The sequence below is a fragment of the Hyperolius riggenbachi genome, chromosome 4 (genome assembly GCF_040937935.1).
Source record: "Hyperolius riggenbachi isolate aHypRig1 chromosome 4, aHypRig1.pri, whole genome shotgun sequence".
Classification (NCBI taxonomy): Eukaryota; Metazoa; Chordata; class Amphibia; order Anura; family Hyperoliidae; genus Hyperolius; species Hyperolius riggenbachi.
The window spans coordinates 447,626,676-447,640,986 of NC_090649.1; the positions used below are offsets into that span (position 1 = coordinate 447,626,676).

The 14,311-nt window shown below is 44.1% G+C and overlaps 1 protein-coding gene across 4 annotated transcripts in view; it reads left to right on the plus strand.

The window, feature by feature from the left end:
* Positions 1-14,311, plus strand: part of DNAH8 (dynein axonemal heavy chain 8) — a 491,368-nt gene that overhangs the window by 251,963 nt on the left and 225,094 nt on the right. For all 4 annotated transcript variants that reach the window (XM_068232705.1, XM_068232706.1, XM_068232709.1 and 1 more), the window contains 4 exons: positions 107-268; positions 2,335-2,559; positions 6,514-6,686; positions 7,304-7,482. In XM_068232705.1, the coding sequence (XP_068088806.1) occupies positions 107-268; positions 2,335-2,559; positions 6,514-6,686; positions 7,304-7,482 (739 nt within the window). The remainder of the gene's footprint in view (positions 1-106; positions 269-2,334; positions 2,560-6,513; positions 6,687-7,303; positions 7,483-14,311) is intronic.

Genomic DNA, 14,311 nt, shown 5'->3' on the forward strand with positions numbered 1-14,311 from the left:
TGTTAGGGAATAAATCTTTATTTAGTGACATAACTTTGAGGTTTCTTTTTAGAAGTGCTATATCAGGGTGATAATGCTGATAACTTAGTTATAAAATGTCTTTTAGCTGGAGAGCGGGGTACAGGCGAGGGGCCCTGTGGAGGTGTGGCTGGGAGAATTGCTCCGCCTCCAGCGCTCTTCCTTGCACGGTGTCATCAGATCCGCATACTACCAGCTTAGTGAGGAAGGGTTTCAGCTTATCAGCTTCCTTACCTCCTACCCAGCACAGGTAAGTCACTTACAACTCGCATCTCATCAGCTGGAACGAGTTATATGTTACATTCTATCCTGTAGCACACAGGATTTCTCACTCTAACCAGTGCTCATGAATTTCTTATTTACACTATTTAATGCATACAGTGAACAATGCTGTATTTTACCAGACACACTAATCAGTGTTGTGCAGAAATTAGAAATGTCAGGATTGTTAACAGCTGTGGCTACTCGAAAACATAACTTTAAGGCGACTTTCACACTAAGGGCCCTTTTCCACTAGCAGTCGCTAGCGTTCACGCTGAACGCTAGCGATTGCTGAATTGCAAAGCTAAAAAATTACCGGCGATTTCCCGACGTTTGCGGCCGCGATTTTGCTATGCTATGCACTGCATAGCAAAATCGCGGCAAATATCGCTCCGCCGCGCGTTCGCGTTCCTGTAAAAAACGAATCGCGGTAGTGGAAATGACCTACCGCGATTCCTATGTTAAAAAGCAAACCGTAGCGATTGTAAAATCGCTAGCGGTTTGCGGCTTTCCAATTCAGCCAGCGCAAATGCGCTAGTGGAAAAGGGCCCTTAGTGTCGCTAAGAAGAATAGTAAAATCCCCGCAAGCCGGTTGCAAACTCTGCAGTGCGTTGCCGCATGATCAGTGCCAACAGCACCAATTATGCAGCAGTGCAAGTCTATGGCGATGCAATAAGTGTAAGCGAGTGGTAGCAGCGCACATGCACAGAGCGACGGAAATATAGTGACGTACTTCCTGTCCAGCAGGGAGTATGAGACGGCAGAGTTGGTGGCCGGGAACCGGACGTGTGGCGGTGATAAGGATGGGTATGTGCGCCGATTCGTTGGTATTCGTCTCTGTTCCGCCATTTCTTGTACCAGCGGTTTCTGGTCCTTAAGGGGGCAGAGACCGCTGGTACTTAAGTGATTAAAATTTAAAACACATACAAACAAGAAGTATGTTTCTTCCTAAATAAAATGAGCCATAAATTACTTCTCTATGTTGCTGGCATTTACAGTAAGTAGCAGAAATCTGACATTACCGACAGGCTTTGGGCTAGTCTAACTCTCCATAGGGGATTCTCAGCTTGACCTTTATCCTATATAAAGACACTACCTGAAAAAAGATTTTTACAAAGATGCTGGCCAGCCTCCCTGCTCACCGTACACTTTTTGGGCAGTTGGACAGAGCAACTGCCATTCACTAAGTGCATTTTTAAAATAAAGAAATCCCTGTGACCCCCCCCCCCCCCCCCCCCCTATGAGGAGATGGGCTAGTCCTAAACCTGTTGGTTCTGTCAGATTTCTACTACCTACTGTAAGTGACAGCAACATCGGAGAAAGGTAATTTATGGCTCACTTTACTCAGGAAGAAATGTACTTCTTAATTGAATATGTTTACATATATTTAAAATTTTAAGATTTTTGCGACAAAGGTCCTTTAATGTATACAAACCATAAACAAGTCACATAAGTATCTCTAATCCTACAGTGTACAGCCTAACATGTTTCACGGCCCTAGAATAGCCACTTCTTCAGAGGCAGAGAGGCGCAGTGGAACATTTGTGACAATAAGTATTAAAAACAGTATCATATAACATACATCAGTTTCATCATGGGTATGTCAACACAGTGGACAATGTACAGTGAACAGAACAAAACACTGATCTGTGTAATCAGAAGCGTCACTAGGCAGGAAACCTGGGTAACCATGCGGGCAGAAAATGTGTGTACTTCACTGTAGTTCACACTAAATAGTCAGATTTCACCAGAATGTGCTGAGATCACCCAAGGGCCACAGCGGCCTCTGCAGAACACACAGCTGGATACTGGAGATATTTGGTCCTTCACATCCCTATTACGTCTATTACAAGAGTTACGCTATTTCTTGTCTTGCCACAATGAATTTGTTTTTCTGTAATGATTGCCAGCCAGAAATGCTCCTCTTATTTCTACTTTTGGCTCCCCAGTTTTCCCCACATCACTCTTGTATTCGAAGTCCTAAGCGGGATGCTGTATGCTTGAAGTGTTGATGTTTTACAGGTTGGGCATCTTTGTAAAAATCTTTTTTTACAGGTTGGCCTCCTGGGCATTCAGATTCTGTGGACACGAGACTCACAGGAAGCTCTCAGCAATGCTAAAGAGGATAGAAAAATCATGGAGGTAACCAATCGGAGATTCCTGGGCATCCTCAACTCTCTCATCAGCCAGACAACGCAAAACCTGAAAAAGTTTGAAAGGGTGAAATACGAGACTCTGATTACCATTCACGTTCACCAGAGAGACATCTTCAACGAGCTGGTAATATATGGACAAGTCACAAGGCAGATTTTCCTGCTGTTACTTACTACAGCATGGGGGTGTACGTCTTTGTTATAAAGTAAAGAAAGAGGAACTGTCACAAAGGATTGAATGTCATCCCAGCAGTGGCGTAGCTAAGGAGCTGTGGGCCCCGGTGCAAGTTTGACAATGGGGCCCCCCCAAGCACTCTATACATAACAATTGATACGGCGCACCAAAACCTGCCAATGGCAACTACAGTGTCAGAGGTGCAAGAAAAGCATGGGAAACAGTTTCTTAAGGATTACCAGTATTCAAAGTATCTATAGAAGTCATTATTATAGGCACAGGACCAATAAAGAGCTAATACTGTAGTTGGGGGAGGGCCCTTCGGGGCCCCTCTGGCCCAAGGGCCCCGATGCGGTCGCTACCTCTGCAACCCCTATTGCTACGTCCCTGCATTCCAGTCAGTAGCCGATACTCCCTTTCCCACAAAAGATCTTTACCTTTTCCCAAACAAATCATGAAGGACATCTCTATGGCTGATACTGTGGTGAAAACCCTCCCATGGTGTGATGTCAGGGCCATGGTTTTGACAGTTTTCTGTCTGTGAACCTCGATTCTCAGTAAAAAAAACATTCTTCAGAGAACACCTGGCAGGACTAAAGATGTTACCACCTGTGATAACTGTAAATCAGGGAGAGGAATGATTTTACAATGGGCAAACGCTGAGAAAATAATTTTAGAAATCATAATCATAAAAAATAAGCAATATTTCCTATTTAAACCCGTTGGAGGAATAAAGGGAAGGAGACCGTGCTGGTTACACCTGAATACACGAATTAAATAGGGTGCAGGACTTTTTGTACCGCCTATGCAGAGAGTAAGGTCACTGATGACAAGATTCTGCAGGAGTTGTCAAACAGTACAGTAGAGACGAGAAATGAAGCGGGACACTGCTCCTTTAAAAGCTCTTTACTCCAGATGCCTTGGAGGCGACAACCAATAGCATAATTCGCTTGTTAGCAGGTGGATCGGATTGGGCTACATTTTTCACAGACACAGCTACCGGTAGTGGGACAGACTCTAGTAAGGCAGTGGGGGTTAAACACTTAAAGGGATACTGTAGGGGGGTCAGGGGAAAATGAGTTGAAGTTACCCGGGGCTTCTAATGGTCCCCCGCAGACATCCTGTGCCCGCGCAGCCACTCACCGATGCTCCGGCCCCGCCTCCGGTTCACTTCTGGAGTTTCAGACTTTAAAGCCTGAAAACCACTGCGCCTGCGTTGCCGTGTCCTCACTCCCACTGATGGCACCAGGAGCGCACTGCACAGGCCCAGTATGGTCTGTGTCTGCGCCTTGCGCTCCTGGTGACATCAGGGGAATCGAATTAAAGTCTGAAATTCCAGAAGTGAACCGGAGGCGGGGCAGGAGCATTGGTGAGTGGCTGCGCGGGCACAGGATGTCTGTGGGGGACCATTAGAAGCCCCGGGTAACTTCAACTCATTTTCCCCCGACCCCCCTACAGTCTCCCTTTAAGGAAAACATTCTCCCCCCCCCCCCCCTAGTGACCAGGCTATTTTTTACAATTCAGTGCTCTACAGCTTTATCAGCTTACTGCAGAGCCATACAATTGAGCACACAGATGGGACCCCCCTTTTTCTGCCCACCAGCAGATCATTCGGGCTCAGATCGCTGCTGGCATGTTTATTTATTTTTTTATTAAAATGCAGGGTTTTTTAAAATTATTTCTTCCTCCCCCCGCCAGCCAATCAGGGTGATCCTCTCTCATAGGCATCAGCCTATGAGAGGGGATCGCGTTTGCAGCCTCTCCAGGGGACAGCGGAGTGACAGGGCTGTCTCCAGTACACCGCTGCTGTAGATCGCAGCACTGGTCAATGTAAATAGACATCGGTTTCGTTTTCTAACAGTCTGTTAGCGGAGATGGCCGCTGACAGCGGCGAAGCTGAGCTCCATCACTTAAGTGGGGGTGCACGCGCATCAGCGCACGAGTCCCTGCAATCTCCGCCCCCAGGACTTGACGCCAATCGGCGTTGACACGGGAGCCACCTTGCGACCGCCGATCGGCATTAGGCAGTCGTAAGGTGGTTAAAGTACTTGAACAAAACATCAGCCAACAGTCCAAAAGGGAAACCAAACCCTTTTGGACAGTAGCTTCTTTAAAGAGATATGATGATACCCAACTGTATTAAAGGACTTTTAAGGGAGCAGTGCTCCCCTTTACTTCTCATCTCTACTCTACAATTGCCTTGTTGGATGAGCACACTCCAGGTCCCGCTCCGGTTGATCCACCCTGCTGCATTTTAGTGCCAGGTACTTTTTTCTCTGTTTTCCACATTAGTTGTCAAATATTAACTCATCTTCCAACATGTCTTCCCCGCGGCCACATGCTTGTGTCTGCATGCGGCATGCATAAAGAGAGATGACTGTAAAGGTGACCACAATGTTTCCCCTCAGCATCACTGTAATCGAGTCTGCTAGAAATTGATGCCACCAACAATGATCGATCGATTTTTGACCAAAAGGGCTGATTCACACTACAAGAGCTTTTTAAGCACTAGAGATTTGAAAAGTTCTTGCTAATGCAATGATCTGGGGGATTTTTACAAAATCACATTGCTCAGGTGAGAACACACTCATAGCATTACATTAGCAAGAGCTTTTAAAATCACAAGCGCTTAGAAAAAGCTCTTGTAGTGTGAACAAGCCCTTATTGATTGAATCCTTTGAAGCACACTGGACAGAAGATATCGGGAGCGCAGTGGTTGCGGCTTTGATTCAAGGGAAGACTGAAGCAGAGTGTTGGATGCAGATGCTAAATTCTCTCCCTCCACCCAATTAGGGGTTAGATAGATTAAACACTACAGGGTATGTTTTTCAAATTTTGAATAGAGCTATTTCTCACCTGTCCACACGGGTGTGCCTCCTCCTGTGTTGGTTGTTTTCTCTTCATGCCGTGATGCTCCTCACTGTGTCTTCTCTCCCGGAGTGCTAGAGGAACACTAGAGGTCCAGTGGCATACATGCCAGGCCTCTTGTGTTTGACCTATGGCATTTGTCACATGACACAGGCACCCTGGGAGACAAGACACTGGGAGAAGTGAACAGGTGAGAGTTAACTCCACCTCCAACACCCAGGGGAGCACAGTAGATTGGGCACCCGGCAGTTGGCGACTCCACACATTTCCAATAGAATTTTATGCTAAAATCTATTGAAAATCTGTTCATAGGGTGTGGGCAGCTAATAGATACCTCTCTGATCAGATTCAATCAGAGAAGGATCTATTTGACTGTTGATCTGGTGGCCATCTGTAAGTGGCTGGCCTCCTTAAAGGGAACCAGAGACAAAGAGAATTGAAAAAATGAAAAAGCTTTTATATGTACCTGGGGCTTTCTCCAGCCCCATAAGCCTGGATCGTTCCCACACCGCTGTCCTCCACTGCCTCTATCGCCGCTACCGGGTCCCGTCACTTCCGGCGGACGCGGCCAATTTTCAGCATGCACAGGGGCTCCCTCCATAGCCTTACGCATGCGCCTGCGTAGTATGGAGGCGCATGCGCTTGCGTCGACTGGCCGAAAGTACGGGACCCGGTACTGGCGGATAGAGGCAGCGGTGGACGGCGGCGTGGGAGCGACCCAGGCTTATGGGGCTGGAGGAAGCCCCGGGTATGTATAAAATCTTTTTGCAAACGTCTCTGGTTCTCTTTAAGTCACCACATCAATTTATATCTGGGGGGGGGGGGATCATTTTAGATCTACCCAAAGCTAGAAGTCCTTTGAGAATTTTGTTGTGTGTCTTGTAGAGTAGAATTTATTTCCAACTCCTTTGAGAGATGTGACTTCATAAATGTAATTTTATAGTATAGTATTTCTGTACAGTACATTAAGGATACAGAACTTTAACACACTGATGAATTGTTTAGAGATGGTGACGCAACACATGTATATTGTGCCAGGTAAAAATGGCCATTAAATCAGTGACAGACTTCGAGTGGCAGAAGCAGAGCAGATTCTATTACAGAGAAGATTTAGACCAGGTCTTGGTGTCCATCACTGACGTCAACTTTGTGTATCAGAACGAGTTCCTGGGGTGTACCGATCGCCTCGCTATCACGCCGCTGACTGACAGGTAGGACTAGAGATGTACATTTCTTATTGCTGGGGTAATGCCTGGTATAAACAATGCAATTTCCCGTCTGATCCACGGGTCGAACCGATCATTTCCGACTTGTCCAATCTGTTCCCAATCTATAACGGGATGGATTTTCCGATCAGTACTGCACAAAATTGATCCCGTTATCAGGAACGAATCTAACATGTCGAGACAAAAACAAGACAAATAACATTTATATTGCGCTTTTCTCCTGGCGGACTCAAAGCGCAAGAGCTGCAGCCACCAAGGTGCGCTCTATAGGCAGTAGCCTAGTTAGGGAGACTTGCCTAAGGTCTCCTACTGAGCAGGTGCTGGCTTACTGAACAGGCAGAGCTGAGATTCGAACCCAGGTCTCCTGTGTCAGAGGCAGAGCCCTTAACCATTACACCATCCAGCAACAACATGTCAGGAAAGATTGATTATACCTGTCAATCAGACAGGAAACTGCATGGTGAGTACCTAGCATAACCCTGGTGAGGACTGTACGCTATTGCTATCAAAACAACAAACTTATACAAAGGAAACATCTTACACATTGTACATATTATGTATATTCCTTGATCCTGTTTGATAGTGTAACGTGTTATTGGCAGGTGTTACATCACATTAGCCCAGGCTGTAGGGATGAATATGGGCGGAGCTCCGGCTGGTCCTGCTGGTACTGGGAAGACTGAAACCGTGAAAGACATGGGAAAAGCCCTGGGGAAGTACGTTGTCGTTTTTAACTGCTCTGATCAGATGGACTTCCGAGGCTTGGGGAGAATATTTAAAGGTACCTGATCTTTACTGATTTAGTAAATAACACTTAAAAGACACCCGAGGTGAAAATAAACTAATGAAATAAACAATTGTACCTATACTCCTCTCATAAAAAAATGACTTTATAAGATATTCCACGGTTTTATTTTATATTTGAATCTACTTTTTAAGTTTTTACTGCTTTATTGTTTTTGTTCAATGATACATTCATTGAAATATGCCAGAGCTAACATCTATGAACTATTGACCCTTTTTATCTCTTTCCTGCTCTCAGAAGCCATTTTCTGCTAGGAAAGTGTTTTATAGTTGTAATTTCTTATCAGTGATTATCACACTGTAGTCTGACCCAGTCCTGACTGGAAAACTGCCGAAAACTGCCACTTACATACCTGATGTTTAACTCTTTCAGGCTGCGAAAGAAAAAATGGAACACAGCATAGTTATTTTTGTGCTATGTACTGTACAAACACATGTCTATCTCATCATGTCACATGGCAACTCGGGTATCCTTTAACTGGCGTTCTATTAAGATCGCCAGGCTGGCGATCGGACGGTTTTTTTTAATTAAAAAAAAAACTATTGCATGCAGCCAACTGAAAGTTGGCTGCATGAAAGCCCACTAGAGGGCGCTCCTAATGCGTACTTCTGATCGCCTCCGGCGATCAGAAGTAACAAGAAAGGCCGCTATGAGCAGCCTTTCTTGTTTTGCTTTCCTCGTCGCCATGGCGACGAGCGGAGTGACGTCATGGACGTCAGCCGACGTCCTGACGTCAGCCGCCTCCGATCCAGCCCTTGGCGCTGGACGGAACTGTTTGGTCCGGCTGTGCTGGGCTCGGGTGGCTGGGGGGACCCTCTTTCGCCTCTGCACGCGGCGCATCGCCGCGCTGCGGCGGCGATCAGGTAGCACACGCGGCTGGCAAAGTGCCGGCTGCGTGTGCTCCTTTTTATTTGATGAAAATCGGCCCAGCAGGGCCTGAGCGGCAGCCTCCGGCGGTGATGGACAGGCTGGTTAAAGTGGTATGAAACTCAGCATCACTTCTCTGCTCTATTAGATTAATTACAGAATAGAGTGGGAGCAGAACTGCATTCCAATAATTAGACACAGCACTTTCAGTTGGAGGCTTAAGCTGTGTACACACGCTCAGAAAAAGTCATTTGAAACGTCTGACAGCAAATGACAATGACGAGCAACCAATATTGTGCATTTAGACCGATACATCAAACAGATCAATGTTTAAAGAGGAACTGTCGCAAAAATCTTAAAATGTAAAACACATACAAATAAGAAGTACGTTTCTTGCTGAGTAAAATGAGCTATAAATTACTTTTCTCCTATGTTACTGTCACTTACAGTAAGTAGTAGAAATCTGACATTACCGACAGATTTTGGACTAGCCCTTCTTCTCAGGGTTTTCTTTATATTTAAAAGCAGTTAGTGAATGGCAGTTACTCTATCCAACTACCAAAATAGTGTACTGTGAGCAGGGAGGCTGTCCAGCATCTTTGTATAAAGATTTTTTAGGGTATGTATTTATAAAGAATAAAGGCCATGCTGAGAATCCCCTATAGAGAGATGGACTAGCCCAAAATCTGTCGGTAATGTCAGATTTCTACTACCTACTGTAAGTGACGCCAACATGGTAGAAAGGTAATTTATGTCTCATTTTACTCAAGAAGAAAAGTACTTCTTATTTGTATGTGTCTTAAATTTTAAGATTTTCGCGACAGTTCCGCTTTAAACTACATTGTTCGAACATGGTTGGAAAATACTTGTTTTTCTTTGTTGCCGGTCGTTTCCACAATGTTGGTTGTTTGTTTGCGGCAACTTTTGTAGAGAATGTGAACGGACCTTTATCAGCCAATGCCAAGGAAGTGATCACATTGTCTTTTGTTTATGTTACCTTATCAGCCATAATTAGTAAACATTTCTGGCAGTGCTTCATGTCAGCTGCAGGCCTCTCAGAAGCTGCAAAAGTAGAAATGGTCACTATATATTTTGCAACTTATGAATAAAGCAGTCACAGTGGCTTAACAATAGGCCCTGCAGCCCATGCTGCCTCGGGGCCATTTTGTGGGGGCTGGAGGGGTGGCAGCATGAGGGGAAAGCCTTGGCCACAGTCGGCGGGGAGAGGGGAAGTTCCCCCCCCCTCTCCCTCACCTTGGGGCTCTCCCCTCCAGCTAGATACAGTGTGGGCAGTGGGCGGCGGGCAGATACATACCTTCTTCCGGAAGTGATGTCAGTTCTGGAAGTGACGTCAGCCGCTAGAGCGAGGAGTCTGCGGTAGATCGCACGGAAAGAGGTATGTATCTGCCCGCCGCTGCCCACTGCCCTCACTGTATCTAGCTGGAGGGGAGAGCCCCGAGGTGAGGGAGAGGGGGGGGAAACTTCCCGCCGACTGTGGCCAAGGCTTTGCCCTCATGCTGCCACCCCTCTAGCCCCCACAAAACGGCCAAGAGCGGGCCCCAGGGAGGGGAGGGGCCCGCTCTGAAATTCTGCAGGGGGGCCCGGTGGGGCCTAGTTACGCCCCTGAGCAGTCACCACTGGTCAACTTGTATTGTTATATACTGTATTTTTGGGGCACCTCCTCCCATCCAGTTCTTGTATACATTAACTGCTTTAATGAGTAGAGGGAAATGTGTTGCATGTAATGTATTGCATTCTGCTCTACTCATTGTTCAGGAAATCTTTATGCATGTAATTATGCTTAAAGAGAAACTCCGACCAAGAATTGAACTTTATCCCAATTAGTAGCTGATACCCACTTTTACATGAAAAATATAATGATTTTCACAAACAGACCATCAGGGGGCGCTGTATGACTGATTTTGTGCTGAAACCCCTCCCACAAGAGGCTCTGGTACCGTACGGTACTCTGGGCAAACTGCCACAATGTAACAATGACACACACAGGAAATGGCTGTTTATAGCTGTCTGTTAAAGCCAGAACAGCTACATAATCTGCCCACAGTAACAATGTCACCATGTAATACATGTCAGAATGTGAATCTGGGAGAGGAAAGATTTTACAATGAGCAAACTCTGACTAAATCATGTATACATAATTATTGTAAAAATTAAGCACCTTTTTATATTAAATTATTTTCACTGGAGTTCCTCTTTAACACAGTTTATTACATATACTCCAGTATACCGCCACTACTTCTTAACATTCATAACAATAAAAAAATGCCCTTCTTAGCCAGGATGTTTTTTAAAAAAATATGGCGGTAACTTCTTGCTTATTTGAAGAAGAAAATTTGCGATTACCTTCAGATTATATACGCAATGCAGATTTCCAATGCAAGTGTAAAAGGGGCCTGAATCACACATCTGAAACAAGCATGTGACAAATTCAGCCAGAGCAGTCAGTGCAACCGATCTGCATGCTTGTTCAGAGCTAAAAGTATTAGAGGCAGAGGACCAACAGGACAGCCAGACAATGTGCATTGTTTAGTGTTGCCCATAATTATTCATATCCCTGGCAAATTATGACTTAAAGTTACTTTTATTCAACCAGCAAGTACGTTTTTTTGACGGGAAATGACATAGGGGTCTCTCAAAAACATAATAACACGATGTACAAGAAGCATTATTGTGGAAGGTAAAAACATTTCTCAGCTTTTTTTTACATTTGAGCAAAAAGTGTCCAGTCTAAAATTATTCATATCCTTCTCAATAATCAATACAAAAGCCTTTATTGGCTATTACAGCAATCAAACGCTTCCTATAATTGCAGACCAGCTTTTTGCATGTCTCCACAGGTATTTTTGCCCATTCGTCTTTAGCAATGAGCTCCAAATCTTTCAGGTTGGAGGGTCTTCTTGCCATCACCCTGATCTTTAGCTCCCTCCACAGATTCTCAATGGGATTCAAGTCAGGACTCTGGCTGGGCCACTCCAAAACGTTAATGTTGTTGTCTGCTAACCATTTCGTCACCACTTTTTCTGTATGTTTTGGGTCATTGTCATGCTGAAATGTCCACTGGTGCCCAAGGCCAAGTTTTTCTGCAGACTGCTTGATGTTGTCATTGAGAATCCTCATGTATTGCTCTTTTTTCATGGTGCCATATACTGTGATTAGGTTCCTTGGTCCTTTGGATGAAAACGCCCGCAAAGCATTAGGTTCCCACCACCATGTTTGACAGTGGGGATGGTGTTCTTTGGGGGAAAAGTTTCTCCATGTTTTTATGCCAAATAAAGGAAACATCATTGTGACCAGTAGATTTTCAGATTGCTTTTTGTATTGACCTGAGGAAGCGGGCCATGACCTGTGAAACACGTTGTCAGATTGCTTTTTGAATAAAAAATGTTTTCCAGTTGAACTGGTGTCTATATCTTCTGGAGAGGTAAGCAATTACCTCTCTTTTTATTATATTAATTTTTATTTGTATTTAAAAATACTAAAATAGAACGCACATAGGGCATTTCCATCCTACACATTACCAGTTAGACCTCCTTTGGAGGTAATAGCTTTGCAGTTTTTCTGCAAAGTCTATCATACTACTGGAGAGCGACCATCCAGTATCCAGCAGGACCTGGAGTACTGAGCAGGCATGGTTAATTCCCTGCAGGCCTTTACGGTGGTTGCAGGAACTGCAACCCACCTTTGTAAGTATATATTTATATGAGTTTATCGTCCCTATACTGCACCATTGTGCTGCTGGTCTCTCCCTACTTCTCACCTAGGTATTCTTGGCCCTTACAAGAATCACCAAATAAAAAAAACATATATCATTGTGCCCAAACAATTCAATTTTTGTTTCATCTGACCATAATGCAGAAGACCAGAAGTCTTCTTCTTTGTCCAGATGAGCAAAGGCCAAGCAAGCTTTTGTGTTCCTTATCTGGAGAAGTGGCATCCTCCTCGGTCTGCATCCGTGGAGCCCAGCAGTGTGCAGTGTCCGTTGGCTTGTCTGCCTTGAGACATTGCCACCAGCAGAGCCCAGATCCACCTGGATGGCCTTGGTGGTGATCCTTGGATTCTTTTTCACCTCTCTCACTATCCTCCTGGCCGGCACAGGCGCCACTTTTGACTTCCGAACACATCCTCTGAGATTTTCCACAGTGCGGAACATCTTGTTTGTTTTTAATAATACTTTGCACTGTTGTAGCCACTGGAACTTGAAAACATTTAGAAATAGCCTTGTAGCCCTTCCCTGACTTGTGAGCAGCCACAATGCGCTGCCACAGGTCCTCACTGAGCTTCTTTGTCTTAGCCATGGCTGTCCACAAACCAACTGCAGAGAGCTGCTGTTTTTCACCCGTTGAGTTGATTAAAACAACTGTTTCCAATTAATCAGGGTAATTAGGATGCTTTAGAACAGCTAGGACTATTTGGAATGGTATAGAACTTTGGATTTTCCCACAGACTGTGACAGTTTGCGAAGGGTATGAATAATTTTGGACTGGACTCTTTTTGGTCAAATGTAAATAAAAGCTGAGATTTTTTTTTTCTACAATAATGCCTCTTGTACATCCTCTTATTATCTTTTGGGAGACACCTATGTCATTTCCCGTCAAAAAATACTTGATGGTTGAATAAAAGTAGCTTTAAGTCAAAATTTGCCAGGGGTATGAATAATTATGGACAGCACTGTATGTCAGCCTCCATATCCCTCTCACTTCGGGTGTGCTAGAATTGGATACCCTGTGACATCTCTGTCTTGCAAGTCCCACCATAGACCCATATCAATACAGTCTTTGCCCTGATAAGGGCCAGACTACCCTAACAGCTCTCTGCAAGCTGGATTATATAGGCTTGCCGTAAACCAGCGGCACTCAATGTATTTTATATATAATAAAATTCATAATAGTATACACTGTATACGGTAAATCCTTTCTCCTATGATGCTTCATTTATTATAAGGATTGTGTAAATTATTTCTCCTATCCTGCTCCATTTATTACACCAACCAGTTTGCTGCATTAAACTGACACACCTGCTGTGAAACCAGTGCTTTATGGATAATTTATGCTGTGTTCTGATATTATACATTCTGCACCAAAGTTTACATCAACTCTGCACTCCCAACGACCAATCAGTAAAAACTGCAGCTACATAAATTCTGTCAGTTCCTTATATGTAGCTTATACTGTCCTCTGACACTTTATACTGTTTTATAGTTTACTGAATTCCTTAAACTACTTTATACTTTATAATCCACACATTAACCACTGATGTGGAAGAGATTCAACCGTAAAAATTCTATCATGCTTTATCTATAATTTACGCTGTGCTCCAGTCCTTTATACTGTTTTATAGTTTGCACCAAACGTGGATGAAATCTACCTGATGCAGAAATTCTATCAGCTCCAGAACTTTCTCTCGGGTTCATGTTATTCACTCCTGCTCCCTCTCCATTAAAAAAAAAATGATGCCTCAGACAAATCTAGAGAGGACAATGACAATTATTGCGTTAGAGACAAAGTGAAAAAAAAATTGATATAATGAATTGGTTGTGTAGTACGGATAATTACTAGAACATTAGTAGCAAAGCAAATATTCTCATATTTTTTTTCAGTTATATAGTTTTTTTTATAACATTTCATCATTCTCTAATATTTGCAGTTTACACACTACTCAGCATTCTAAATAATTTTACTGAGCAGGCTAGTGACCTTTTGACCTGTTCTCTGCAGGAAAAAAAAACAATATAGTGCCAGACAGTTGAGATAATAAGCTTCAGAAGACAGAGCTCCCTGCGACTTTGAAAGTGGTGGAGCTTAATGGCCTTTTTGCATAGATAACAACTGGAGTTTCTTAACTCTTCCTGTACTGGAAACAATATTAGACTCATGTCTCTGCTCCTAATGTTTTCATTCTTAGCTGTACTACACATACA